The sequence below is a fragment of the Alternaria incomplexa genome (assembly GCF_024043165.1).
Source record: "Alternaria incomplexa strain BMP 0042 chromosome Unknown scaffold_2, whole genome shotgun sequence".
NCBI lineage: Eukaryota > Fungi > Ascomycota > Dothideomycetes > Pleosporales > Pleosporaceae > Alternaria > Alternaria incomplexa.
Genome location: NW_026249851.1, coordinates 2,491,480 through 2,517,225, shown reverse-complemented (window position 1 = coordinate 2,517,225; position 25,746 = coordinate 2,491,480). Strand labels below are relative to the sequence as shown.

At 52.4% G+C, this 25,746-nt stretch overlaps 7 protein-coding genes across 7 annotated transcripts; 4 read left to right on the top strand and 3 right to left on the bottom strand.

Moving 5' to 3' along the window:
• Positions 1–2,558: 2,558 nt before the first annotated feature.
• On the top strand, positions 2,559–3,617 carry J4E90_002355 (uncharacterized protein; the record flags this gene model as incomplete). The annotated part of the gene is made up of 3 exons (XM_051431935.1): positions 2,559–2,673; positions 2,749–3,161; positions 3,219–3,617. 3 exons carry the CDS (start codon positions 2,559–2,561, stop codon positions 3,615–3,617), a joined length of 927 nt encoding a protein of 308 aa, XP_051295069.1.
• Positions 3,618–4,961: 1,344 nt separating this feature from the next.
• On the top strand, positions 4,962–6,697 carry J4E90_002354 (uncharacterized protein; the record flags this gene model as incomplete). The annotated part of the gene is made up of 4 exons (XM_051431934.1): positions 4,962–5,267; positions 5,315–5,677; positions 5,734–6,537; positions 6,593–6,697. 4 exons carry the CDS (start codon positions 4,962–4,964, stop codon positions 6,695–6,697), a joined length of 1,578 nt encoding a protein of 525 aa, XP_051295068.1.
• A 168-nt stretch (positions 6,698–6,865) lies between these two features.
• Positions 6,866–9,619, bottom strand: DBP8 (putative RNA helicase; the record flags this gene model as incomplete). Its single annotated transcript, XM_051431933.1, has 3 exons — positions 6,866–7,934; positions 7,985–8,447; positions 8,983–9,619. The coding sequence occupies 3 exons, from the start codon at positions 9,617–9,619 to the stop codon at positions 6,866–6,868; spliced, it is 2,169 nt and encodes a 722-aa protein (XP_051295067.1).
• An 83-nt stretch (positions 9,620–9,702) lies between these two features.
• On the bottom strand, positions 9,703–10,945 carry J4E90_002352 (uncharacterized protein; the record flags this gene model as incomplete). Its single annotated transcript, XM_051431932.1, has 3 exons — positions 9,703–10,143; positions 10,414–10,683; positions 10,748–10,945. 3 exons carry the CDS (start codon positions 10,943–10,945, stop codon positions 9,703–9,705), a joined length of 909 nt encoding a protein of 302 aa, XP_051295066.1.
• Positions 10,946–12,115: 1,170 nt separating this feature from the next.
• J4E90_002351 (uncharacterized protein) lies at positions 12,116–14,110 on the top strand (the record flags this gene model as incomplete). Its single annotated transcript, XM_051431931.1, has 5 exons — positions 12,116–12,348; positions 12,395–12,750; positions 12,803–13,182; positions 13,234–13,611; positions 13,664–14,110. 5 exons carry the CDS (start codon positions 12,116–12,118, stop codon positions 14,108–14,110), a joined length of 1,794 nt encoding a protein of 597 aa, XP_051295065.1.
• A 2,851-nt stretch (positions 14,111–16,961) lies between these two features.
• Positions 16,962–17,489, bottom strand: NUT2 (RNA polymerase II mediator complex subunit; the record flags this gene model as incomplete). Its single annotated transcript, XM_051431930.1, has 3 exons — positions 16,962–17,250; positions 17,304–17,421; positions 17,468–17,489. The coding sequence occupies 3 exons, from the start codon at positions 17,487–17,489 to the stop codon at positions 16,962–16,964; spliced, it is 429 nt and encodes a 142-aa protein (XP_051295064.1).
• A 255-nt stretch (positions 17,490–17,744) lies between these two features.
• J4E90_002349 (uncharacterized protein) lies at positions 17,745–20,562 on the top strand (the record flags this gene model as incomplete). The annotated part of the gene is made up of 3 exons (XM_051431929.1): positions 17,745–18,264; positions 18,320–19,190; positions 20,178–20,562. The coding sequence occupies 3 exons, from the start codon at positions 17,745–17,747 to the stop codon at positions 20,560–20,562; spliced, it is 1,776 nt and encodes a 591-aa protein (XP_051295063.1).
• Between the last annotated feature and the right edge of the window lie 5,184 nt (positions 20,563–25,746).

Here is a 25,746-nt window from a genome sequence, read left to right as displayed (position 1 = left end):
TCTCGCGCTCCAAGCTTAGTCGCAACCCAAACCAGTTGCGTACCAACATGTCGCTGCAAGCTCCAAGATTTCGACACATTGCGAGTCACCCGATCATACTCTGACTAGAGCTGAATGCTCGGCTTGACTGTCATTCCCGGTGCTACTACCGTTACAACGCTAATGCCACAAGTCACCAGATGCGATGGTCATTACTTTAAGCTACAAGTATAAGGTACAGAAACACCAACGTTTATCAGGCTATGGAGAGAACAGATACAAAAGCCATAACAATAAGGGCTGCTACCAGTGAAGCCCCGAAGGACAACTGAGCAGCAGCAGACTCTGGAACACGGCTGCCGTCCACGACATCATTCGGTGCTACACAAACAGCCTTGTGGGCGATGGTGCCACCTGGAGACTTGATGGTGAAGACCATGGGCACTGCTTCGCGAATGTGATTATCGTAAAGGTCGAAATTCTCGTAACCACCTCCGCCTTCAGATACAGGCACGTAGTGGGCGTAGTAGGTGCGATAATTCTCCGGTAGATCGACATGCGGCATCTCGGACAAACTACACTCGGTACTGTTGAAGTTCGATGGTGTACCTTATCACGACGTTAGTACAAGCTCGATGTATGATCAGACCAGCAGGCCTTGAAGATGCTGTCGCTGAACCAAGATAAGAGCGGGATAAACTGACCGACTGGCTGCGACGCAACCATCCCACAGGCGTCTTCGACATTCTCTGGCTTATAACATTGGCCATCCGACAGGACCGGCGTATTCTTCATCAACGCGTCAATGCAGTCGTCGCTCAGTACGCCGCTGCAATCTCCAGCTTCCTGCTGCGAAGAGGCGTCTTGTCCCGGGAGTTCGTAGACGCAGTACTCCGTCCGATTGCCATCTTGACTCCCAACCAGCGAATCAGGAACACTTATAAACGCCTCCCTCTCTTGCCAGGGCATTTCGGTCCCGTAGATGTGATTCGGATCGCGTCTATCGGTTATGGTGACGCTGACGTACCAGTCATCATCGTGTATTGGGTTTGAGGGTAGGCGGGCCGTTCCCGTCGAGTTGAAGTACTGACTGCCACTGACGATAGCATCGATGGGGCCTTGACATATTGCCATAGATGTGTCATTCGATTCCTGCGCGGAACATGAAGTGAGAAGGAGCGATGCAGCTAGCAGGACGAAATTGGCCATGATAGTCAACACAACCCGGAATGAGTGAAAGCATCAAGCACCAAAGATATTCTGAGGTAGGCACATGCCTTCTTTACATTGCTGTATGAATCAGCCTCACGGTGGACCTAACATGACGTAGCAGTCTTCCAGCGGAGTTCGCCAAGAGCGGAGAGGACATCAAGGTACCTGCAGTGACGGGTGTGCGGCTCGCACCGCAACAGGCCCCCCGCGAGGCATCAACTGGCGACTACGTCTTGGGAATAGATGAGAGGTTCCGCTGTCTTTCAGACGGGTAATCGGATGGATGACATACTCCGGTGTCAAGGTCAATATGGGCTGCAATAGTAGTCCGCCCCGTCGCACCTGCAGGGCGTAAATATGTTCAAACTAACGTGAACAGGTTGCATCGCATTCGTTACATTCGCATGTTTTCGCTACATTGAGCAGCTTACTGTGGGGAAATAACCCTTAAGAGACGAACGATCATGGTGGTTGTGGAGTGATCGGAATGCTTGGCACTTGGCAGTCGTCTTGGTTCCTCTTCTTCGCCTCGAGGCGAACAAATTTTGCCTACGCACGTACATCGGACTTGCCGTTGCCTTCACAACATTTTCGACCACAGAAGAGCCTTAGGGAAAGAAACGTGGGGATGTTAGGCCCGCGCCGTGTTAGCCGATGCATGTCCATGTTGGGTTGTCTCGACGAGCGTGTGGTGAAGCCGGAAGAGGAAGTTGGCTCAGTCTTGTCGAATTCTCTTTGAGAACATGTGGGATTATGGGAACTATTCAAGTCATGACGTCTGCCTGTCGTATTTCCGCAAGACGTGCAAATGGAAGGCACTGAAGTCATAGAGGAGCAAGGCACCACGAGAAGTTATTGGGACTGTGATATCGTCCTGCGATCGAGATATCTGAGGTCTTCATTTCAGCCCCTTCTCCACTCACCCAAATTCACCACCACCGGGAAACTCGGATGCTTCTGCCTGGCAAGAGGCTCTGCTAATCTTAGACAATCGTTCTAAGACACTGGATGACAGCAGCCAAGTATCGTATACTCTCGGTAGCGCATCACTTCTGGCCCCCAGAGGTATGCACATCAACGATAGTGTACGAGAGGACCAATCGCTAGATCTCAGAGCTGTGGTTCTCGTTCAAGGCAAACCACATCCCATGTTCGATAGTAGACATTGTGCATAGTTAGGCCAGCCATGACGCTGGATACACGGATGTTTGTGAGGCAGATGGAAGGGCAGAAGGGTATAAAGAGGTATGTTTTTGCTCTCAATCCCATCATCACAGCCAAACACCTTCTTCTCAGATCACCTGGTTCATCCTCAACCTCAAGACTCCATCTTCGACATGATGAACTACATTCTCACCCTTCTGCCGATGCTTGCGGCAATGGGAACTTCTTCCCCAATTGCTCCTCGTCAAGAGGACTGGGACGGAACGCAAACTGGCGGCATCTTCTGCGAGGCAAGATTGCAGCCCAACTGGGCTGACTGTGAGTACTCTGATTCCCCTTGCTTCCAAAATGGTCACATTGAAGAGCAATACTGAGTTTTCTCACCATGAACAGGCCGCAACATCATGAGTGGCAACGGCTATTTTGGCGAGGGCACCAACCCAGACATGAGTGTCTGCGTCATCCCAAGAGAATGCCGCATCTGGACACGAGGCAACTGCCGTATCTCATTCTGCAACAACGAGGAGTATGAAGTCTGCGATTCTGCCTCTAGCTGGGGTGGAAGAGCCAGAGCCATCGAAAATGGTTGCGCAGAGGATACGGGCGGCTACCAGTCACCAGCTCCGCCTGCGGATTGGACTGAGGTCGCCATCAGGCTTGCCACTGAATGGCGCCTGATGTCTACGGCTACAGCAACCAGCTACAAGGAGATTACTGTCGAAGAGAACAAAGCTGAGCTTCAGACTCTGGTGGCGGAGATCGATAGCCTCGCCGCGGCATCTCGAGTCAACGAATTGGAGAGCCGGGTATGTACACCAGCTTCATCGCTCTCTTTCTCCGAAAGCTAACCATTCACGATGCAGCAAGCGGACAGGTTCTCAGACGTCGTCACATCCTACAACGTCTACATGCCCGGCTCCGCCGTCTTCGTCGCCCAAGTCCCCAACAACGGCGCCTACACCGTCTCAGAGGCAAAGTCAGAGACCTTTTCCATCACAGCAAGCGCCAGTCTGGGTGCAAGTGCATGGGATGCAGTCAGCGCAGAGATTGGCGTTTCCGCCGGCTTTTCGACAACCATGACGAGCACCACGTCTGTTACCATCAACATTGATTGCCCTGGTGGAACTGGTCAGGTCTACTGGCGTCCCTTCTTTGACTCGTATGTGGGTACGCTTGAGGCGGATGGTCGTCGGGTGACTATTTATGTCCCCAAGGATACGGATGCTTCGCGCATGAACTATGACTACCAGTGCACTGGCTAAGCAGCCATACATTCCCACGGATCGGATTGTTGGCTCTCATCCTTCTAGTATGGTTTTCTTTTACTGGTGCACAGGATGGCTTCAGTCGGTTCAACACCGGCTAAGCTGTTGATGGTAGTCGACACTTTTGCATGACACAACATTATGCAAGAAGTACTACTGCTCTATACTAGCAATACAAATCTTTGATCATGACTCCTTCGTGCCAACTTTGACTCAGTCTCTACTTCCCTCGTCAGGTTGCACTAGACAATTTAGTTTTCTCGTGATGCGGAATGTGATGCAGGCGGAAGGTAGGTGCGGGAGGGCCGCTGACGTCGAGACTCTGCTGGGCTTGCATACATCCGGGTTACACAGCTGGGTTTTGCCCATGTTTATATGCAAGACATGCAACTTGACTTGTCCACCATTACGGTAAAACCCATACGCGTATTCCGCAATCTGTGCTTCTAATGAGCTTGTTACCAGACGATGCATTGCTCACAAATTGCGCACATTCTTGCCGATCGTCGAACGCATCTACAACTCGCACGAACACAAAAAAGAATTTCGTGATCCTCACAGACTGCTGGAAAGGTTGTACGACAGCCGAGGGCGAGCTGTAGCCGGAGCCACGTGACGAGGCCTCGGAGGCTTCGGCGCCCATTCCCCCTTCAGATATCGGCAGTTGCAATTATGACATTGGAATACAACTGCCGACGGACAAAGGTCCACAAACCCTCGCTATCGTCTCACACAAGGTTTAGCTGTCGAAGTGACGATAATCGGCAGTTCAAGAATAGCACAGAGCACATTGGCGATGCTGCGCCGAATCTAGAGGCGTTGTGAGAGACTTGGGTTTGCGATCACTTCAATCCCGCGTAGTGTTGTACACAGGCGATTTAGCCAATCAGAGCCAGGCAGATAAATTGGATGCATCGCGATAACCGAGTTTTGAGGCCAATGAATAGGGCTGAGGATGGGCGTTCAGTGTGATGGACGAGGTTTACCCCGCGAAAGCGCCCCGGAGCTACTGTCCCCGCGTCATCCTTCCAAGCCGCTCCAGTCCAGCCACCGACCCACCTTCATCATCTCACGCCTCAGCTATCAACTGCCGACACACACAATCTTGCGCAAGCACCCAGACGCGTTACGATGGCGATTCCGACTCCGACCCGACTGCCTGACGACGCGGGAAGTGGGCGGCACAGGCCCAACGGCTGGCTCCCATTTATATGAGCTTTTGCCCCGGGCGAGCGTTCTATACGTGTCGCGCGGCTTACTCTGCTATATACCTACTCACGTGCTACCGTTATCTGGATCCCGGATCGAATACCTTATTACCGGGTAGATTGATCGCGCGACATGCTGGCCAATGAGATCGTCCCGCTGCTGATGCAGTACTGGCCGCTTGTACTGGCTACAACTACCATCGCATATCTCCTCAACAACAAGTACTGGAACGGCCTGAACAAATACCCTGGACATTGGGCTGCTGGATACACCAACTGGTGGCGGCTGTGGGATGTGTCGAAGCACAACCATCAATGGACCAACCTCGCGTTGCATCGCAAGCATGGAGACATCGTCAGGCTGGGACCGAACGTCTTGTCGTTCGCGGACCCGAAGGCTATCAAAGCTATCTATGGGCTGAACAAGGGTGTTACCAAGGTATGCACGTCTCGGTCAATCTCCTGAGCGACAGCTAAAATCTCCAGTCTGACTTCTACCCCGTCCAAGGCGCCGTTTCCAAAGGCGCGCCGCTGCTCTCCCTCTTCTCCACCACCGACGAAGACTTCCACGCAAAGTACCGCCGATGCGTCAACAACGCTTTTTCCATGAGTTCGCTCGTCAACTACGAGCCTCTCGTTAGCTCGACACTCACATACTGGCTGGACAAGACGGAGGACATGTACGCGAGAACTGGCCAGAGCTGCAACTTCAGTCAATGGCTGCAGTTCTTCGCCTTCGACGTTATCGGCGAGTTGACGTGGAGTAAGCGACTGGGTTTCGTCGAGGGAAACAAGGACGTGGATAACATCATTGGCTTCTTGGGCAAGTTCTTCGACTACGTCGCACCGGTAAGTCGTCACAAACAGAACCTGGCGTGAATGGGGTCATACTTACGCGTTTTCAGGTCGGTCAAATTCCTATCCTCGACCGTCTTCTCTGGAAGAACCCCATCAGCCTCCTCGCACAGCGCATCGGCCTGGACAAACGTGTCCACCCCGTCACCCTCTTCGCCCTGAACCGATCCAACGAGCGAGCCACACAAGTCGAGAAGATCAAGCGCTTCGGCCTCTCCGACGACGAGAAAGCCAACCCTCATGGCATCGACCTCCTTTCCAAGTTTGCGCAAGCAAGTCACGATCATGAGTTCATGGACGATAACCGCATCCTGTCAACATGCACATCTATGGTCTTCGCCGGCTCAGAAACAACCGCCATCTCGCTCTCGGCTGTCTTCTACTTCCTCGTCAAGCACCCGCGCGTCTATGCGAAGCTTATGCAAGAATTGGATACCGCCGTAGCAGATGGCGTTGTCGAGTCTCGTCCTGACAAGACCGTCTCTTGGCCTGAAGCCCAGAAGCTCACCTACCTCGACGCTGTCATTCAAGAGTCTTTCCGTCTCCACCCCGCACCCGGCCTTATCCTCGAGCGCGTCGTACCCAAGCAGGGTATGCAGATTTGCGGCGAATTCATTCCCGGCGGCACTATCGTCGGCTGCAATGCTTGGATCGTCCACCGCCGGCCGGAGGTGTTCGGTGTAGATGTCGATACCTTCCGTCCTGAACGCTGGGTTGAGGCTAGTCCGGATAAGCTAAGAGAAATGAAGGGCACGATGTTGCAATTTGGTGCTGGAGCTAGGACGTGCATTGGAAAGAACATCAGTCTTCTTGAGATCTACAAGCTTGTGCCGAGTTTTCTGAGGAGGTTTGAAGTAAGTCTCACTACTGATGATGTCGAAGACTGGACGATACTAACGCTGATTGTAGATCGAGCTCGAGCACCCTGATGCTGAGTGGAAGACTCATAACGCTTGGTTCGTTACGCAAAAGAACTTCAATACGGTATTTAGGCCAAGGAAGGGGTCGCCGTGAGCAGCGAAGTGTTATGAGTAATGTATCTTGCTTCATGTATCGATCTATAGCGTTCTAGCGAAGAGCATACAATATGTATTATCTGAATATCATGAGTATGAAATGACCCCTGAGGAGACCGCTCGACCCATGCATGCATCTACAACGAACCCAGCCAGACATCTACACCTATTCCGCCCGCTTCCTCTGCATACCCACCTTGCGCTTCCCCAGCACATCCCTCCCCTCCTCAATACTCAACAGCGCCTCCCTCTTCTTCTCCGTAACAGGCTTAAGCGCATCCCTCACCACCCTCCCCTCAACACTAACACCCTCCTCCTCAAACTCCTCCATCTTCTTGCCCACCCTTGCTTCAATCGCCAGAATCAACTCCACATCCCTCTGTCCAATCAACGTGATGCTCGTTCCCACACGGCCCGCACGCGCCGTACGACCAACACGATGGATGTAATCGTCTGGGTCACGGGGCACGTCGAAATTGATAACGAGAGCTACCTCTGGGATATCTAGACCGCGGGCTGCGACGTCGGTGGCGACTAGGATTCTAGCGGCTTGTGCGCGGAAGCGAGCGAGGTTGCCTACGCGGTCGTTTTGCTTGAGGCCCGAGTGGAGGGCTGTTACGCGGTGGGCGAGGAGACGGAGCATGTATTCTAGTAGGGTGGCTGTTTTGGTTCGGTTGCAGAAGATTATGACGCTCTTTTTGCTGTTCTCGGGCGTGTTCAAGAGGACGTGCAGATAGCATTCTTTGTGCGTGACAGGCGTTTGGAGGTATCTCTGCTGTAGCTTTGGTGGGATTGCCAGATCCTCTGTATCGACTTCAGACACGAAGATGGGAAGACGACCCGGTGCGCGCGGTTGCGATTTCAGCGCTAGAACCTCTGGCGTTACGGTCGCCGTGAATAAAAGGGTTTGCCTCGTTTCTTTGGGGGGTAGCGCGAAGAGGCACGTCTCGAGATCGGGAAGCATGGAGCCTTTTCCTGGGGCGAGTAGGCGGTCGGCTTCGTCGAAGACGACGAACCGGACGCGGCGGAGGCCGCAGATGGTGTCTTCGCCTGAGGTGCGGATGTGCTCTGCTAGACGGCCTGGTGTCGCGATTACAACGTGAGGGCGCGAAGCGAGAGCGATGGCTTGGGACCGCTGGTCTGATCCTCCGGTGATGAGAATGGGTTTCATAGATTGCGGCGCTGAGATTGCCTTCACTTGTTCGTAAATCTGGATCGCGAGCTCGCGGGTGGGTCTGTATGGCGGTTAGCTACTGCCCACATGGCAGCAATGGTTTCTACTCACGTGACAATAACGGCAAAGATGCCGCTTGGATCCTCCGCCCATTTCTGCATTATCGGCACAGAGAACGCTACAGTTTTACCTGTACCGGTCCTCGATCCACCAATACAGTCCTTCCCCTTGAGGATCTCAGGGATACACGAGGCCTGGATGCCCGTTGGGCGCTTGATTCCCATGCTGGCCAAAGAAGTGCAGAGCCATGGTGCTACATTGAGCGTGGCAAAATCCAGCTTCGGGTTGACTTTGGGTGCAGAACTGGCGGTATTCGTCGACTTGTCTTGCTGTTTGGCTTTGATGCGCGAGATCGTTGGTGCTGCTACTGGCAGCGGCTTCTCAGCTTCAGCCTCGGAAGCTGAACTCTCGGGCTCGGTAGGTGACAGTCTCCTTCTCTTTCTGGCCCCATATTGCGCCTCGAGTATCTCCTGGTCTGACGCGCCGGACTCGCTGTAATCGGAAGTCGCCATGGCTGTTGTTGAAGTTTGGTATGTACGCTGATAGTTCAGGTTCGAGTGTCTCCGAAATTTTGTGCAGGGGTCTGTCGCGCTAGTCTTATCGATACTGCAACACGCGCCTTTCACGTCTGGACCCATTATTTGCGACTTTCGCCCCAAGATGACGTTTGCCCCAGATCGAACATATCAAGTGTTCAAAAGTGTCGTTGTGCTCTATCAAGTGTGCGTAAAATACAGCAAGTCGCTTCCGACAATGTTATCTAATCCTTCCGTCTCTCCGATACCTGCAACAACTCTCTCCACACAAACAGCTTTTGTCTAGCCCAGCCCAATACTTGTCTCCATAGTCCAATGTAACCTCTTTTCCCGCGTCTATCCCCTTGCTGACCAGAACCACCCTCTGGGTATCTAACCAAGTAAATGTAGAGCATTGCGCATTCGGCTTACAGCTATGGTTGATGAAGCGTGTGAAATTTCCAGCTCTTCCCTGCCAAATCTGATAGCTGGCCAGGGGTGTTGAGCTATCCAACACATCGAGATGTCTCACACCGTTTGTGATCAGGCCTACCAGCTCTCCAATTGCTGTACCACGGTCGAAGGAGGTCAATGCGGCCAGACCGTTGTTTCTGCCATCGGAAGTCCGCAGGATCTGAACAGGCGGTGGCTTGCGCTTTACACAACCGAATAGGGTTGGGAAGCAGAAACAGGAGTTGTCTTGCGGTTTGTCGGACTGCGGCTCGTTACACAAAGCGCAGATGTAGGCTCCGCCTGGTCTCGCCACTGCGCTCGACTGTGGTGTCCAGCGTGGGTCTTCGCATCCCCAAACTGATTCATCGATGATCGACTCGTCGATGTGTTCGAAAGCAAAGTAAGGGTCTTGGAGCAGATACGTTTGGCGCAGTGGCACAGGATCTGATCCGTCTTCGAAGACTACCCAGTCGTGCGGATGGCCAGGGTATTGAAGGGTTTGCGATTCGCCTACTATGGACAAAAGCTGGCGCCAATGGGGATGCAGGGTATCGGCCGCGACTTCGAGACGTTTTCGCAGATTCCGTAGCCGGCGCATGGCATCTTTATCGAAACCAACTCGGTACTTGCAGAACCGGTATATGCCCATGCCAGCGAAGACAAGTGCGGCCCAACCTGCTGAATCCTTCACTTCTTTGTAGCCACGCCAAATGGCCATTTTGTTGCGCAGTTCCTTTCTGGGGTGGCACGGCAGTCAGCGAATGCGATCTAAGATGCTTGCGCAATCCCAGGTGTCTGTACTTACTCCGACCAATCGAAGTCCTGACAGGCTTCCATGAACACAGCTTTCCTATGCTTTGTTGTTGATAGCTCTGGTCTCAATTGGCTCCGGTATAGCACCTGCTCCTCAAACAGTTCGACCCAGCGGGCTTGTACGATCATTTCGATGGACCGGCACACGCGACTCGCTTGTGTAACTTTGCGACAAAAGACATTCATCTGACTGAAGGATTCGGATATCGGATTCGGAGCGTTGTTGAGTACTGCCATGGCGGAAGGTGTTTCGTCGGTATGCGCATGGCCGACCATGCCCATGCTCATGGAGGATCCATTGGGCGTTACTTGGAACTGTTCAAAGATCGCTTTCGGGTCGAGGTTGAGCGTGCTGTGTACTTGCTCCCAGATGCCGATGATGAGTTTGTCCAGAGTGGACGGTTGGAAGACAAACTTCTCCGATGCTACCTGGAAATGGTCAGCTATTTCAAGAAAGATGGGCGAGCATATGCGCATCACGTATTTTTGTGCACGAAAAAGCAGCCCACTCGTTCCCCCACTGAGGGTCCAGCGAGTACCTGCACGCCAACCTAGAAAAAACGGAACACCCTGGAGCCTACGTTGAGACGAAAACTTGCAAAGTAGGTAACCCGACGTCAACGTAGGCTCCAGGCTGTTCAGTTTTTCCCTAGGTTGGCGTGCCTGAGAGAGCGACGTCGCCTAGGAGAGTTCACACACCTTCTTCCGCTTTGGGAAGCTGCGGCTATCGACCTGCATTTGCCGTTGGTGTTCGCTCAGATCTTCTTGAAACGATGACTGAGTGTGCGACACCCTCAGACCGCCAGTGCCTTTCCTGCGGGCCTCGCGGGGTTGTTGTACCGACGACGATGACTCGTCCCGCGAATAAGACTCATCCATAGACGAGGTCTCATCATAGTTCTGAAGATCCATCGCGGCTGGGCTGGCCGTGGGGGCTGGCGTCCTCATGCCCGCCAGATCGACGGTTCTCTGCGGACGTGTAAGAACACGCTACTGCACATTGGCATTGAGTGTGGTGGGAACATCAACTTACCGATGCGATCCTTTCGGACTGCGCTCTGGCTGCATGGGTGGCATCGGCTTCCTCAAGAAAGGCTTCGACACGGAGGATGGGATGATCCAGGTTATCGAGCTGCGGCCATGCAATGTTGATGTTGAACCTAGCGAGATGTTCTTGGATAGCCTTGCCGATGCATTCTGAAAGCCCGTCGACGTCCTGGAGGGCGTTCATCTTAAGGAAGTATATCGATAATACTCCGGTGGATTAATTAAGCCTGTGGAGTTGACACCGGACGCTAAGAAGCTTGAGCATTGCGCGGGTAGGTGGGTGATATATTCAAAACCTACCACGATGCCCACTAGAAGTTTTACAGTGGAGGTATCTCCGTACCATAGAAATACCTCAGGATGCGAAACAAAACTCGCTACAGACGTGAGGTGATGGAAGATGGGTGAATTGTTCATGGGCTGAACAAATTGTCCGAAGTCTACCCGGATCGAATGTCGCAATGTCGCGACACTGTTCACCTCTTTCTATATGCTGCAATAGGAGCGCGCGGAAACGTGACGATGCTGATGGAAATTCTGCTCAAGCAGCTGTGAAAGATACCGGGGTGGAATGGAAACGCTCTTGACCGCGTGCGGTATGGCGCTTGGCGTCAGTCATACGCTCGGCGAGCCATGTACGTCATTTTGGTGTGGTACAGACGTCTGAACCAATTGGAAGTAATGTCACAGCTGCACGGTGCCATGCAGACGATGGTCGTGGTTGCGGAGTTTGGGTTGCAACGTGCACGTTGACCCAGACCATGGAAGTTGCTGCTCGATGATGCCTGGGCAGACCGAAAAAAACGGGCTGGAATAGACGCAGTAGTAGTAGCAGACCGAAAAAAGCCGCAGGCGACAGGGCTGATGGCGACCTTCCTCAGCATGGCACGGGAACTAACGGCCACGCTAACCACGTGCGCGAGGCCTCTACTCCGGCAGACGTCACCAAACAACCGAACGTGTCTCAACAATGAACATGCTTATCGCGAACAACCACAACGAAATCCTGTCGGAAGCGCATAGGCTGTCGTTCAAGACAAGCATCCGCCTTTGTCTAATGTCTTCATGCTACCTAGGTAAGCATCATCATCATGTCTCCTTCCGCGCACAAGCAGTCCGCCCATCGATGGCAAACCCTCGATCTCCACAGATGCCAAGCTTAGCTATGACATTGGGGCCGTAGTGCGCCGGCTTCTGTAATTGGACTTGATTCCGCGTATATAGACTAGATGCTCAGGGTCCGGATCAAACTATGCACACATCTATTGCGTCGATCGATTTCCTTCAGCTTTAGTTTCTGCGGCTTCGCAACCATTGCCCGTTTGTAGTCCATTCAACTTGCATATCCGTCATCATGGATTCGCCAGACGCGACAAATTCGAACAGCAAGGAGATACTAGAGAGGACCGCAACACACGAATCGTACACCTTCCAAGGCGCGAGAGGATGGCGGAGATGGCGCATTCTCCAACCTGGTCGCGGCATGTATCACGATGTCAAGAGGAGACTACCTTATTACTGGAGCGACATAACCGATGCGCTCACGTACAGGGCTTTCGCCAGTACAGTTCGCATGTACTTCGTAAAGTAAGTTTATCTCGATAGACGATCGAGTTTTTACTGACCAGTACAGCGTATTACCTGCCATTGCGTTCACGCTCGACATGTACCGTCGAACGGGCGGGTTCTTTGGCATCAATGAAGCCCTCTTTTCGTCCGCATTAGCAGCCATGGTGTTTAGTTTGCTCGCGTGCCAACCCCTCACCATCGTAGGAGTCACTGGTCTGATCGCGCTCTTCAACTACACCATCTACGACATTGTTACCCAATATGACCCTTCCATTTATCCAGCATTTACCGCCTGGGTTGGAATTTGGGCTGCCATCTTTCATTGGATCGTAGCCTTCGGAAACTTCAGCGACTACATGGCCTATGTCACTGACTTCTCGAGTGAGACGTTCGGCATGTATGTTGGAATTATCTACTGTGGTATGTATCTAGTCACTGGCCATCTCAAGACACGATATTGACCTGCGTTCAGTTAAGGGTGTTGAGGAGCTAGTATATCTGTTCCAAGAATCCGGGTTTGACGGTGGCTACCTCTCCATCGTCATTGCGATATGTTACTTCGGCTCTGTCTACGGCCTCGAGAAGCTTGGTAACAGTACGGTGTTTACCCCAGGCATTCGTAGCATTATCGCCGATTACTCCTTCGTCTTCCCTACCCTGTTTTGGGTCGGTTTCTCGCATATTCCTGGACGTCTGGAGGAGACTGGGCTATACCGAGTGCCTATCGGCAAGGCCTTTGCACCGACGCAGGATAGAAACTGGGTAATCGACTTCTGGAATCTTGACGTCAAGTGGGTATTTGTGGCTTTGCCATTTGGCTTCTTGATGATGCTGTTGTTCTACTACGACCACGTAAGTCATACACGTCTTCTAGCATCGGCGAACGCTAACCCTTGATCATAGAATGTGTCATCACTCACAGCACAGGCCCGCCAGTACCCTCTCAAAAAGCCCGCTGGTTTTCACTGGGACTTCTTCCTTCTCGGCTGCACATGCTTTGTTGGTGGCGTCATCGGCCTTCCACTTCCCAACGGCCTGGTTCCGCAAGCACCCGTACACACAGACTCTTTGACCGTTTACGAAACTAGGCTGGAGATCACCAAAACGGAAGACGGTGGTGAGATCCGCAAGCCATTTGTCAAGGCTACTGCTGTTGTCGAGCAGCGTATCAGTCATTTCTTGATGGGTATGGCCATCTGGGGTACCATGACCGGTCCCTTACTTATCGTACTACACACTATGCCCGCAGCAGTCTTTGCTGGCGTGTTCTTCGTCGTCGGTGTACGCGTTGTTCCATCTTCAAGCTCGACACGATATGCTAATCTCTTCATAGTGGGGCTCCATAGAATCCAACGGCATTGTCAGCAAGGCGCTCTACCTCGTGTCAGAGAAACGCTTTATCCAGCGCGATAACCCGCTCAACCGCGTCTCACGCAACAAGATTCGGCTTTTCATCGGTCTTCAGATTCTTGGTGTCGCATGCACAGTCGCCATTTCGCAAACCATCGCCGCTATCGGCTTTCCGGTCCTCATCATCGCCCTCATCCCGCTACGCACATTCTTGATGCCGAAATGGTTCACAGCACACGAGTTGGACGTATTGGACGCCCTGACGGCAGACAACCCGTCTGTATTGGTCAGCTTTGGCGGAACACCGAGTGGCATGCAGGCTGGAGGTCCTATGGAGGGCGGTGCTGGTGGTCCCCGAGACGAGGAAGAGGCTGCGCACCCGCACTCTGCCATGCGTCAACGGGCAGGTAGTCTTCACCGAGAGGACTAGACCGACTTTGGTACGGCTACGGTATAGACAAAACTGTTGATTTAGCGAGGGGGTTAATGACGGCCACGATGCTGATTCGTTAGACTAATGTTCGTTTCTTTCAAAAGGCCGGTCAGGCATTAAAGATAACTTGATGTAATACAATATTTAGCTTCACTACCCTTCCGGATGCCGCAATTTCATCTTGTGAACAAGGTGGTTATGAACCACCTTTTCCTTTCGAACTTCTGCCTACGCTCCACTTACCGCCACCTTCTAGTCCTCCTCCGTCCTCTCTGTTCAAACAGTTCCTCTCCCCAGTCACACCCAGTGTCTATAGCCTTCTCGATATCTCTCATATCCGGCATTGAGACCGAAGGAAAGATCTGCATGACCTTGTCGTGCATTGCCGGTACGTCCCTACCTTCGAACGCTCGGTTTACTCTTGCAGCGAACTCATCCGTTGCTTCCTCGGCCAATGTACATAGTTTTGCATACAGCGCTGCGTAATCAACAGCTGTAGGACGTGTCAAAGCGTGGACGGACTCATTACGCCATGTGCCGTTTGGTGAGGAAGGAAAGAGATGTGCATGAGGAGGAAAAGCTTCTGTATCAAACTCAAAGGGTATTGTGTATTCAGGAGGGTAGGCGGCTTCAGTGTGCGTTATCTCTTCGAAGGATATCCAGGAAGTGCTCATTTGGGGACAGGAGTCAGATGATGAGAGCTCTGGCCTCGCCTCTGAAGACTCTGCGTTAGCAATGGTTGATGAAGATTGTTGATCCGAGAGAGAGGGGTCGGGGCTTGGTGAACGGCTGGGAACAGGGGAAGGCGGTAGGCGATGTAGACAAGGGACGATCTCCCATGATATGAGCCGTTGGATTTCTGGACGATCGAATGCATTTGGGGAGTCGCAAGGCTCATGCGCAACACTTGATGCGGTCGCTGGCGCTGGTGATGACAAGAGCGGCGCTGCATTCTGGCATCTGGATGTCCATGTCGGAGCAACTGGCCAGGAGAAGAACGACGTCATGTTGGCCTTCAACTCTTTCTGGAAGCTGGTTGACTAAACTATGGCGTGATCAGTTTGTTTGTCTGTTCGCTAGTGTATGGAGCGTTTGCGGGCCAAGCGGGTTGAAGAATCTTGGACTGCTAGTGAGTGCGTAGTGTAAAGCACAGGGGCGATAAAGGACTCTATCAATCCAGAGAGCAGGTGCAACCGTGTATAAGGGAGCTACAGTGTTTGTATGCGTGTGATGTCACAGGCGGTTTGTTTGCTAAGTAGTGAATGGTGAAGCTTGCGTGTCGTGATCCAAAATCAGACAGTGAATGACCAACCACGCGGATATTTACAGAAGAACTCATACAAGCGTTTGCAGGAGCTCTTCATCTAGATTCAACGGCAGCCTCTTTCCCGTTCAGTGATAGCTCCGCGTTGCTTCACATCGTGTCCAAACTTGGGTGCAGTAAATTGATCAGAGTAAGGTGAAGGATGGGAATTGACATGCAAATGTCACCAAGAGGGTTTTGAAGCATATACATCTTCATCAGGATGCACCTGCGTCAATGAGATAATTGACAGAGATTGTGAAGTTGCGTGCGCACCTCGCACGAATTAATAACTTTGGCAAAGCTTTAGGTCGGCGTATTCCAACCAGTGTTACGTTGTTACTTGATAATGGTGGCCGATTACTGTTGCTGTTAGCAACAAATCCTCGATCTCACTAGAACTGCGTCCAACCAAGGTCGGTACGTGAGCAGAGCGGATGATGTGAGCGGCTACCTTCACATGTTATTGTATCGCTATAGCTTCCTGGAAAGAACTGCTATGGTCAGGCTATACGCGAAACTCGGCCGAGCGAGTCGTGTAGACTGTCAACACAACGCATGACATCTCCATCGGACCGAGAGTTCCAACACCCATTGTCGCACCGCTGCAGTTATACTAAATTTAGCACCCATATGTTGGTTCGTAATAGAGACTTGCTTCACATATTAACATAGGTCTCATATGAAGACACGGTTTGTAAGTATGACAAAGAACCGAAGTGGATCTGAAGGAACGCTGAATGTGAGCGATGAAGTGCCCGACATTCAATAGCGCCGAGATCTTCACAAAGAGTGCCCGGGATCAGCGAGAACTAGCATCGTTTTGGGCACTGCGAGATTGTGTGCTGTTATGCAAGGATGCCGAAGGTTTACGTCGTACGAGATCCTTCGTCGCACAATATAATGGACAGAGACATGACGCAGAATGCTAGAGACGAATGCGATGTAATGAAACATAGTTTAAACCCGGCACATCAATGAAATGCCCTGTGTAACAGCCGTCTAGAGGAAGCATCGCGCCATGCTAAATCGGTAGCAGAAGCAAGGGATGCAATGTGGCTCAGCCGGATGTGACGGACGCATGGAGATAGTCGCAATCAAATCTAGTAGATTGAGAGTGTTGTTGTTCCTTCTGAGAAGTAAGCTCGTTGTAACGTGTTGGATAATGCAATCCCTGCCAATATCTTTTCCCAAAAGAGCACAGCATCTACAACGACATCTTCATTCGTGTTTTGTGGGGATCTCCTCCATGTCTGAAGCATCCAATGCTACTCCGAGTATTGTCGGAGTTGACTGACCAAGCATCTGGACGAGGTCGCATTCATTGATGCACTTCCCCACCTGTCGGAGTGTTGATCCGTATACCAACCATGTCGTAACTATCACCGCCCGTAATGTATTGGCTATGTGGTACTCGTTGGTATGTTCCGTGATCTGAGTTCGGTCGTCGCATGTGTCCGTGCTGTTCCAGCATCCATATTGTGATTGCTTAGCTACTTTGAATCCGCTTAAGGTATTCACCTGGGTCTAGTGAAGGTAATGAGCCTAGACGCGCATCTTGCCGCCTGTAGACTCGACAACAGAGGTCACGTCCTCTTTGAGTTCTGGAATAGCGCTCGAGACGTGCAGGGCGAGTTGTTCTTGAAGCGCTCGGTATGCGTCGACGCGACCGTACAACATCTGGTTCATTCGCTGCACGGTCTCAACAAATTCGCGCGTGAAGATATCTGGGTTCCTGGAGTTCTCAACGTAGGACATGACCTCTGGAGGAATGTTGATGTTCACGGACGGTGCCGTCCTCGACAATTTCACCAGGTTCTGAACGAGCGACTGGCTACGGTACGGTTAGCCTCAAAAGCTTATACGCGAGGTGTAGCTATCGCATACATCTCCCGCCTTATGGCCTCCTGCGTCTTGCTTCCATGGTGGTCGTACGCTTGCACAATGAGGTTATAGAGGTTTTGCACGATGTCTTTCAGTTGAGCTTCCACGTCGATTATCGCCGCTGTCGCAGACGTTAGAACGAGCCGAAGAACTGCCGCACTACGTACATTCGGGACTTAATGCTGCCATCTTGATCGGGAGAGTAAGTGGTGCTGTGAGGTTTGGTTTTCAGAAGGCTGGTGCTGTGCGATGACCGACGCGGCGCGCGTCACAAAGAGGAACGCGCCAAGGCTCGGCTAATCCCGACCGTGGTTGACATTCTGTCGTCATCGCTCCTTCGCCAGTATCAACTCCACGACGACATTCATCTCGAACCGTGTCGCAGCGCGCTATCACGTGTCGAAAACTACATTCGGTGTTGGCAATGATGAACATCACGTTGCAATGACAGAGAGTACGAACCGGGATCCAGACGTCCCTCTTGCGCAGCCACCGAGCTACCAGGCCTCAGCATCGTCGACCCCGGGAGCCACGGGGACCAACGTGCAAAATCACTCCCGTGTGGTGGCTGCAACACGCTCAGCAGACACACAGAAACCTCAATTAGATACTACCTCGGATAAATCCACGGCAGCATTCATTCGACGCACTCTCTGCTCCCACAATGTGCTACTTGGCAATGGCGAGAAAGGACGCAGTACACCTCGTCCAATTGAAGACGTATTGCCACCCTTGACGAGCTCAAACGAGGTCGATCTTCAACTATACGGCATCATCTCTGTTATCATCAAGGAGTTTGTACAGACGTGGTACTCGAAGATAACTCCCGATCAAGTATTTGTCAACGAAGTGATCCAGATTATCGCTCATTGTACGCGAGGTCTGGAGCAGCGCCTCAGGAAAGTCGATCTCGAATCACTATTGCTAGATGAGATACCTGAGCTACTCCAAGCCCACCTGACCTGTAGGTTATTTCAATTTGGACTGTCGATGAAGTTTGTCTAATTCTTCCCTGCCAGCATTCCGAATAGCGAAGACTCAAGCCGCCTCGTCAATTTCACTAGTATCAGATCCTCGTCTGATATATCATACGCTCCACCCGCACCCTGCACTATCACCTGTGCCTACCGATGATGTTCCGGCGACAGTCCTTGAACAGCGGGAAAGCGAGTCGGCGTGGCGCCAACTACTCATTCATGGCGTGCTAGCCCTGTTGCTACCGACAGAAGACTTGAAAAATGGGTGTCTACGCGCCCTGGTAGGCGAAATATTCGCAGAGATGATCCTTGGAAACGGCATTAGCGGAAAAGCCTGTGAAGGGTGGGTGCTCTGGGAGGGCATCACAAGAATAGCTGAGGTTTTACAGACCGATGCTGCGAAAGAGAAGGATCCCCAATCGGACGATGCCGATGCGGAGCAGTCGTTAACCCGTCTTGAGCGTTACGGGCTGCTGTCAACGCATCAAGGGTCAGAAATTAGTCCAAAAGGGCCACTGGACGCCGGCCAGCGTCGTCACAAGACATCGGCCTTATACATCTCGGGTGTACTCTGGGCGATCATCCAATACGCTTTTTTGGCGTTTACTGCGGTGCGCGCGGTGGTCTTGAGTCTTGCGACATTATCTTCCCTTCCGTTGAGATCTGCCACAACCGAGCAGTCATCTGCAGAAGCAGCCAATCAATCGCAAGCACTGGAAGCGGAAAAGATGGCTTCCAGGCGCCCGTTGGAGGCCAAACGGCCTGTAGTAAGCATGAGCCTGTGGAGCTGTGTAGCGCAACTTGCCGAGTTAGATGTCCGCATGCCTTGGCTGTTGGGCTTCATCTCCATGCTCCATCGTGGAGCACTGCTCGGCCCAGGTAGGGTGGGTGAAACCAATGGTGTATTGGACAGGTAAGTTACGATAATATCTCTTTCTTCACTCGCATCCCCTGGTTGGCTAGCTGGTCAATCCCTGTGGCACCGTGCGACGCAGGATGAGATAGCTCCGCATACGATTCAAGTCACTTGACTTCGCTTCAGCGAATGCGACGGCCCGCAGGCTCACACACCAAAACAACCCTGTCGTGGCGCACCGCTTTATGCAAGCCTCGGCACCCGTTCCGGGCGGCAACTCGACACGTTTCGGACAAGGAGGCTTGGCACACTCTAGGCCGTCGCTATTGTCAACACCATGAGCGACCACACGATGCCTGCATCAAGGTCGGACCAATCCTGGTGCTGCGCCTCTCATCAGCGACCACAGAATACTGCGGGTCGTGCGAAGGGCTTTTGTTCCCTGAGCCGTCATCACGATGCTAGCTCTTGTGGAAGGGCCGCTTACGCGCCGGTTGATCTGCTCACACCGTCCGGCCGTCGTCCCTCTCGGGACTGGCCGTACAGAGTTCGAGCACGACATTGGCCACAAACTCTGGCCCTACCATGAATCCCGCCAACAGCTGATTACGCCTCATTCTTCGGTCTTCATCGCTACCGTCATCCTGTTGAGGATCCTGCACGTACTCCTCGGACTCCAATATGGTCTTAGTTTGTTTGAGCAGCGCATTGAAACAGTCGGCGAATGATGCTGTTCCCGAAAGATTGGGAATGGCTTTTTCAATCCATCACGACGACATCCTGCTTTAAGTTGCATAGTGGCATGACCATCAATCTCGCTTGCTATGGGCGTGCGCCTCACTTTATGGGCCGCGTCAACAATTCGACTCGATTCTCGTCCGATGCTCCGGGCCTGCTACCGCAGACATCATCATTCGCGGTCACCAGCTGAACGCCCCGCGGACTCCTTCATCCGTCGAACTCCTACCGCACCCGTCCTGCCTATCTCGCACCAGTCAATCTAGTCATATCCAAGTCTCATCTGCTAACCAGTCGCGATTGCAGATTCCTCGCTCATACTTTCCACACGCAGATCTTGAACCCCGCTTTCCTTCCCGTGGCGCTTCGGACTCTTCGTGCAACACTCTTCCCTAACAACGCGCTCGGGCCCCCACGTCAGATTCCAACGTATGAGGAAATCAAGGAGATCAAGCGCTGCTGTGCCGCCAGACTACTTGACTTAGTACCACCGAAAGTAGCAGCCGCTTTCTTTGCGAGCTACGAGCGCGATGAGCAGGTTCGACAGATCGCAAACACACTAGACTGTCTCGATGACGCTTATCTCAACAAGCACCTCGTCTTTCAGATCGTTGAGCTGATTGTTCTGCGCCTGTTTCCGGAGTTGGGAGAACAAGGCGTAAAGGATCTGTTGGAGGAGCGCATTAGCTGATGCTGTTCTCATGCTTCCGAAAGTTAGAACCTCATACATTACGAACTTTCACCGCCAGATACTCGAACGCTGCTGGGCACGGCCCGTCGCGCAGTCACCTTCGCCGTTCATACCCCGTTCGACGAGGGTGAACTCCAATCCTTGTATCGCATACATACTTCCATCAAACCAGCATAAGGCAACTCACTAAAGCGGCGAAACTGCAGCTTCGTGCACTTCCACGTATACCAACTCATAGTGCGCTCGTAGCAAAGTGTGGTGGGAAAGGTACACCGCTGACCGTAAAAGAGGGGTATCGACCAATCAAAAAATTCCCTAAGAAAATTGTTGAGGCACATGGCATCCAGACTCCGGGCTGGCTGCATGCCGTGGCGAGCACCTGACTATTCGGGATATTGCCGGACGGAAACTACAAAGAATGAACCACGAGGTGCCCCACCGTGCACGTCTTCCACCAAGCCATCGCTTAGTCCGAGCTGCTTTACCATGATTGCTGCAGCACTCAATCTTGGTAGTGTTGGTATGCGGCAGGGAAGACACCACTCACGCAGATTTACTGCGAATGAGGGCCTTGAACAACCTGCATGTCGCTCGGTGAGCGCGACGGTCCGTGTCATCTGTACATCTGCGCGGGGATAAAATGCATACAACCGGGAGCCTTAAAGGTAGATATTGGACGACAAGCGACATGCGTTGTCAGGGCGTGCCATGGTACATAAATTCAACTAATCGAATACGAGACGACTGTGTGCCCAGCTCCGTCGCAGTTACGATGCGAGCTCACGATGCAGTACTATCGCATGATCCTGAAGAGAGTCAAGGACTGTAGACGACGTTGCATCTTCCCTGGTTATCTAACGTAGCGTTCCGAGCTTCACCACACCTTCACGTATCGAGATGAGCTCGTCTAAGCCCCGCACCTTCATACAATCAGCAATCAAGCCCCGCCTAGCGAGATAACAAAGGTTCTGGTTCAGAGCGCCTTGGAGTTTCTGCCTGCGGATCACATTTACCGCCGCGCTCCTCTTCGGCTACGCCGTGAACCCTTGTTCCAGAGTCAAATATAACTCAGCCTCACTTAGGCGATGTATCAACCGTGGGGTTTCAGTGAGTGAACATCGCAGAAGCGAGGGTGGGCTGAGAAGTCTAAAGCGTCGAGAGAAGTTACCCCGCATGCGCCTTCAGCCCGTAGCCGTCTATCTCTTATCGCTTCCGCAAGGGTTGCGGTTCCTGGCAACACGTTCCTGAACAGCCTGCCGCTAACGTGTTTCAAAAATCGGTTGGGCAGCAACTACGCGGAACATAACCAGCGATCGAGTCAGCCTTCTCTCTGCCTCTGCGGCACAGTTGTCCTGCATCTCGAACAAAACCCATCCTGATCCTATCGAATAACGCGCGCTTTGTGGGCGCGTGCGTAGGATTCAGGTCGCCGATTATGCCGGCCGAAGTGTCAAGACGTCAGTGTTGGTGATGCTGGCCCTTGCCTGACTCGGCGCGGATGACCGTTGAAACTTTAATTCCTCGAACTTCAGGGCGTAACGAGGGAACCCCTACAGGGACCTGGTTCGCGAAGCCGCGGGATGCGCAACACGGAAAGTCATGATCCTAGTAATAGTCGCCGTCCAGCATTTGACAAGATGCGACATCGCCTGTTCCTGAACCGCACGGGGTCCGGGGCAAGCGCATCAGGATCCCAGGCACAATGCCCATGATCCCAGCACCGGCGATCCAGCATCTACCATGGTTTGGAGTCAAGCGAGTGCTCATCAGGGGCTGTCATGGGCATCAATGTTGCGAACATCGACCCATGTTTCAACGGTTAAAGAGCCCGGAACGTTAGTGCAGGTACGGCAGCGGGTGGGATTGACTCGAACATGCAAAACATCACCCGTAGTGGGCAATCACTATATCCTACCAAACTATCGTCATCCTGCGCAAGGCATGAAGACTCAATAGTGAGGCGTACGGCAGACTCACCTCAGCCACTCTGGAACAGTCGGCGTACGCGGCTGCGGTTTGAGTCGTTCGCCAATCCTGAATTTTCGGGATAGGGAAAATTCGAGACGTTCGCTTGCTGCGCAGCGCATGACAATGATCGCTGAATGACGCCAATTGGCAATCATCATCGAGGCGAGCTGTATATCCCGCTTCCATTCTCACATCATCCTGAGTCGTGATCCATTCGCCAACAAAGGTATTTGCGACACCAGTTCATGCGAAGACCCGTTGTTGGGAATCGAAGAACATTTCTGGAGCAACGGATGTGTGCGTCTGACAGGGAGTGCAAGATTGACGGGACGGGTACGTCAATGACGGGTGAGTGCGTCGTACTGTCGCTTGTACACAGCGATGCGAAGGTGTATTCGATGTCCTATCGTGCAAACCAGCGTTGCTCAGACTTGTCAGCTGCGAGGTCAAAAAAACGATACACCGGCCTCAGCCCATCAAACGGCACGTGACACAAGCCTCAGGGCGAACAAGCGGTGCGAACAACGGCCCGCAATGCCATGAATGATTTCAGAAGTAACCTGGAAGTACGCGTGCTCAGGCAACGTTGTCGGGAGCACCTCACACGAAGGGGTTTCGGTGGCCACTTCTGTACCTCGACATTCTTGTTCTCTTGCTTAGCCGGTTCCGTACCGTGTTACACAGCATCAGATATCAATCACGTGGACGATCTAATGCAGGGTACCGCATGACCTAGCACCGCGAACATCGTAATGAACTTTTCGATGCTTATCGCCAGCACATTGTGCATTACATGCTAGGGCAAAAATTAAAGGTCACCGGAACGCTCTCAGCCTCTTCACCATTGGCGGACTAGCCCAACATTATCTTTGAATTGCGATGGAGACAAGGGCGAGAGCTAGCAATCTAACGCGATAATTGACTTTCGGGTGTAGGTTTCCTAGCCTCTTGCGCTACAACCTGCCACCACTGCTTGACGTAGGCCCGAATACAAAGGTACTACGAACCTGTCGGCCTCTTTCCTTGGATTTGCCAATGGTCAGGGGGTTCAAGGGACGGTAACGCAGGCCTTCACCGATCGATGGGGGGCGCTGCGATTGCGTGTTCGCGATTTGATGCTCACGACGGTCTAGCCATTGCGCGCAACACCGCGAGCTAACGACATGAGCGAGAAAAGGGCCGAACCAAGTCGGACTGCGACACCAAGTACAGATTTGCCCCATTGCGCGTCCCCTCATCTACTGTTACTACCTTTGCTTATTTACTTTGACAGCTACGTAACACGCGTTTTTAGCTGTCATCCAAGGCCCCCTTGTACTCATTTTCTTTTCTTTGATAGAGCTGCACAATGTACAAGGCTATGTACTGCAGCTTCAACCTGCGAGGGAAGTACATCCGGCATTTGGACAACGTGTGAGCCAGTGAACGGGCTCGGCTGCGGACCGAACCGGTACTGTACCGAACAGTAATGTGTTGCAGCGAAAAGGAAGAAGCAAGGACAAAACGAACAGTCCATCATCCGCGGGATAAGAAAAGAGAGTGTCACTGCAAGGATGCCCAAGATATGGTGGTGGGGAACACCGACGACATTTACCTTTCTTGCTTCTTCTTGCGGCTAGAGAGGACGAACTAAAGTGGCGCTGGACTGCTCACCTTTTTGCTTTTTGGCGCCGCGGAACGCAGGGTGAAGTTAAACGGGCTGCATAATACCCGTAATGCAAAAGTAACGGCTTTGTGAAATAAGTAAACTGGTTTCCAAAACACTGCCCAACTTTTGCTTCACCCGCGGAAGCGTGGATTGTACTCTATGTGCTACAGCTATGTTCGTCATGATTGAGCAAGGGAAACCGAAAACGAAGGAAGCTGCAACTAATCCAGTACGGAACAGCAAGAGCCCCAAACACGACTCGCTCCAGGGTTTAGGGAAACTCGAGCTTCGCTGCAGAGACGACCGTAAGGCCCAAGCTCCCTATCCAGCCCAGCAGGGCAGCAAAGAGCTGAGTCCAGTGCGTGCGCCCCCGCGGCATGACGGAGCCCTAGGGCGCCTTGCGTCGATTGCGCTGCCGAAACCACTTTACTGAGCAAAGAAAGCCCGTACCAACGCCAATCCCTCGCTTCTCCAAGCTCGCGCTCGTCTCATCCCTGATCCAGATCGGGACAGCCCTTTGACACGAACCAAATGCGCAAACTTTCCAGCTGAGTATGGTGCGCGCGCGGGGAGACGGGATACCAGATGTCTCACGCTTGCGGGCATCTAGATCAGGCTCAACAGTTTGAGGATCTGTCTTCCTCGTATACGAGCCTCGTCATCGATCGTTATGCATTGCGATCGCTTCAAGCGATGTATCTGGATATGTATATATGTACTTTTGTGATGTATCAAGGATGTGCAAGGTGCGCCAGGTCAAAAGGTGTCCGAGCTTCGTGCAAAGGCGGGGAAGGGGGCCAACTGGTGCCGACTGAACCTGCAAGTCTCACATGCAATTTACGTTTTGGCCGTGTCCAGGATGCGGAAAGCCAGAACGAACGAATGCTGCTTTTCCTTGCGATCGGCATGTCTGTCGGCAAGGTATTTTCCGAAATTCAGTGTTGTTTTTCGGCGGGCTATGCCAAAGTTTGTTGCACATCGTTGCTATAACGGTGTTGCAATGCGATGCCGAAAGCTCCGTCACGGGGGCTTAAAGCGGCAAGTACCAGCCGTTCATGAGCCAGACTTTTGCCGATCAGTGAAGTGTCAGTGGTGCTCCACCAAAACTAGGCTGAGTCTGACCATGATCAGATTGAGATCGGACGAAACTGACTAGTGACATCAGACGCACAATCGTATGGCACGTTGGATTGAGCATTAATCGCATTTCAAGCGTGATTGACCCTTTCGTTAGGCCGGTCTTGCGGCAAGGGTCGGTAACTATATTAGAAGCTACATATAGGTGCACAGCAGTGCGTACGAGGCCCATCGCGCCGTTTCAGACTCAGTGCAACGTATGAGGGCCGCCAGGCAAATGTAAATGGAACGTTTGAAAGCAGCGAATAGAAGCGTACAGAATATTGGCCCGCGTGGGCGGATACAGTCTTCGTTTTAGGTAAGGGGATAAAGTCGAAAACAGTCAGGTTACTGTGCGCTGCTAGAGGGGGGTATAGTGGTTCGTGGAGCAAGGGAATAGGAAGATGGGAAATGAAAGTCAATGAAGGAGTAGTGAGAAATAGAAGCCATGC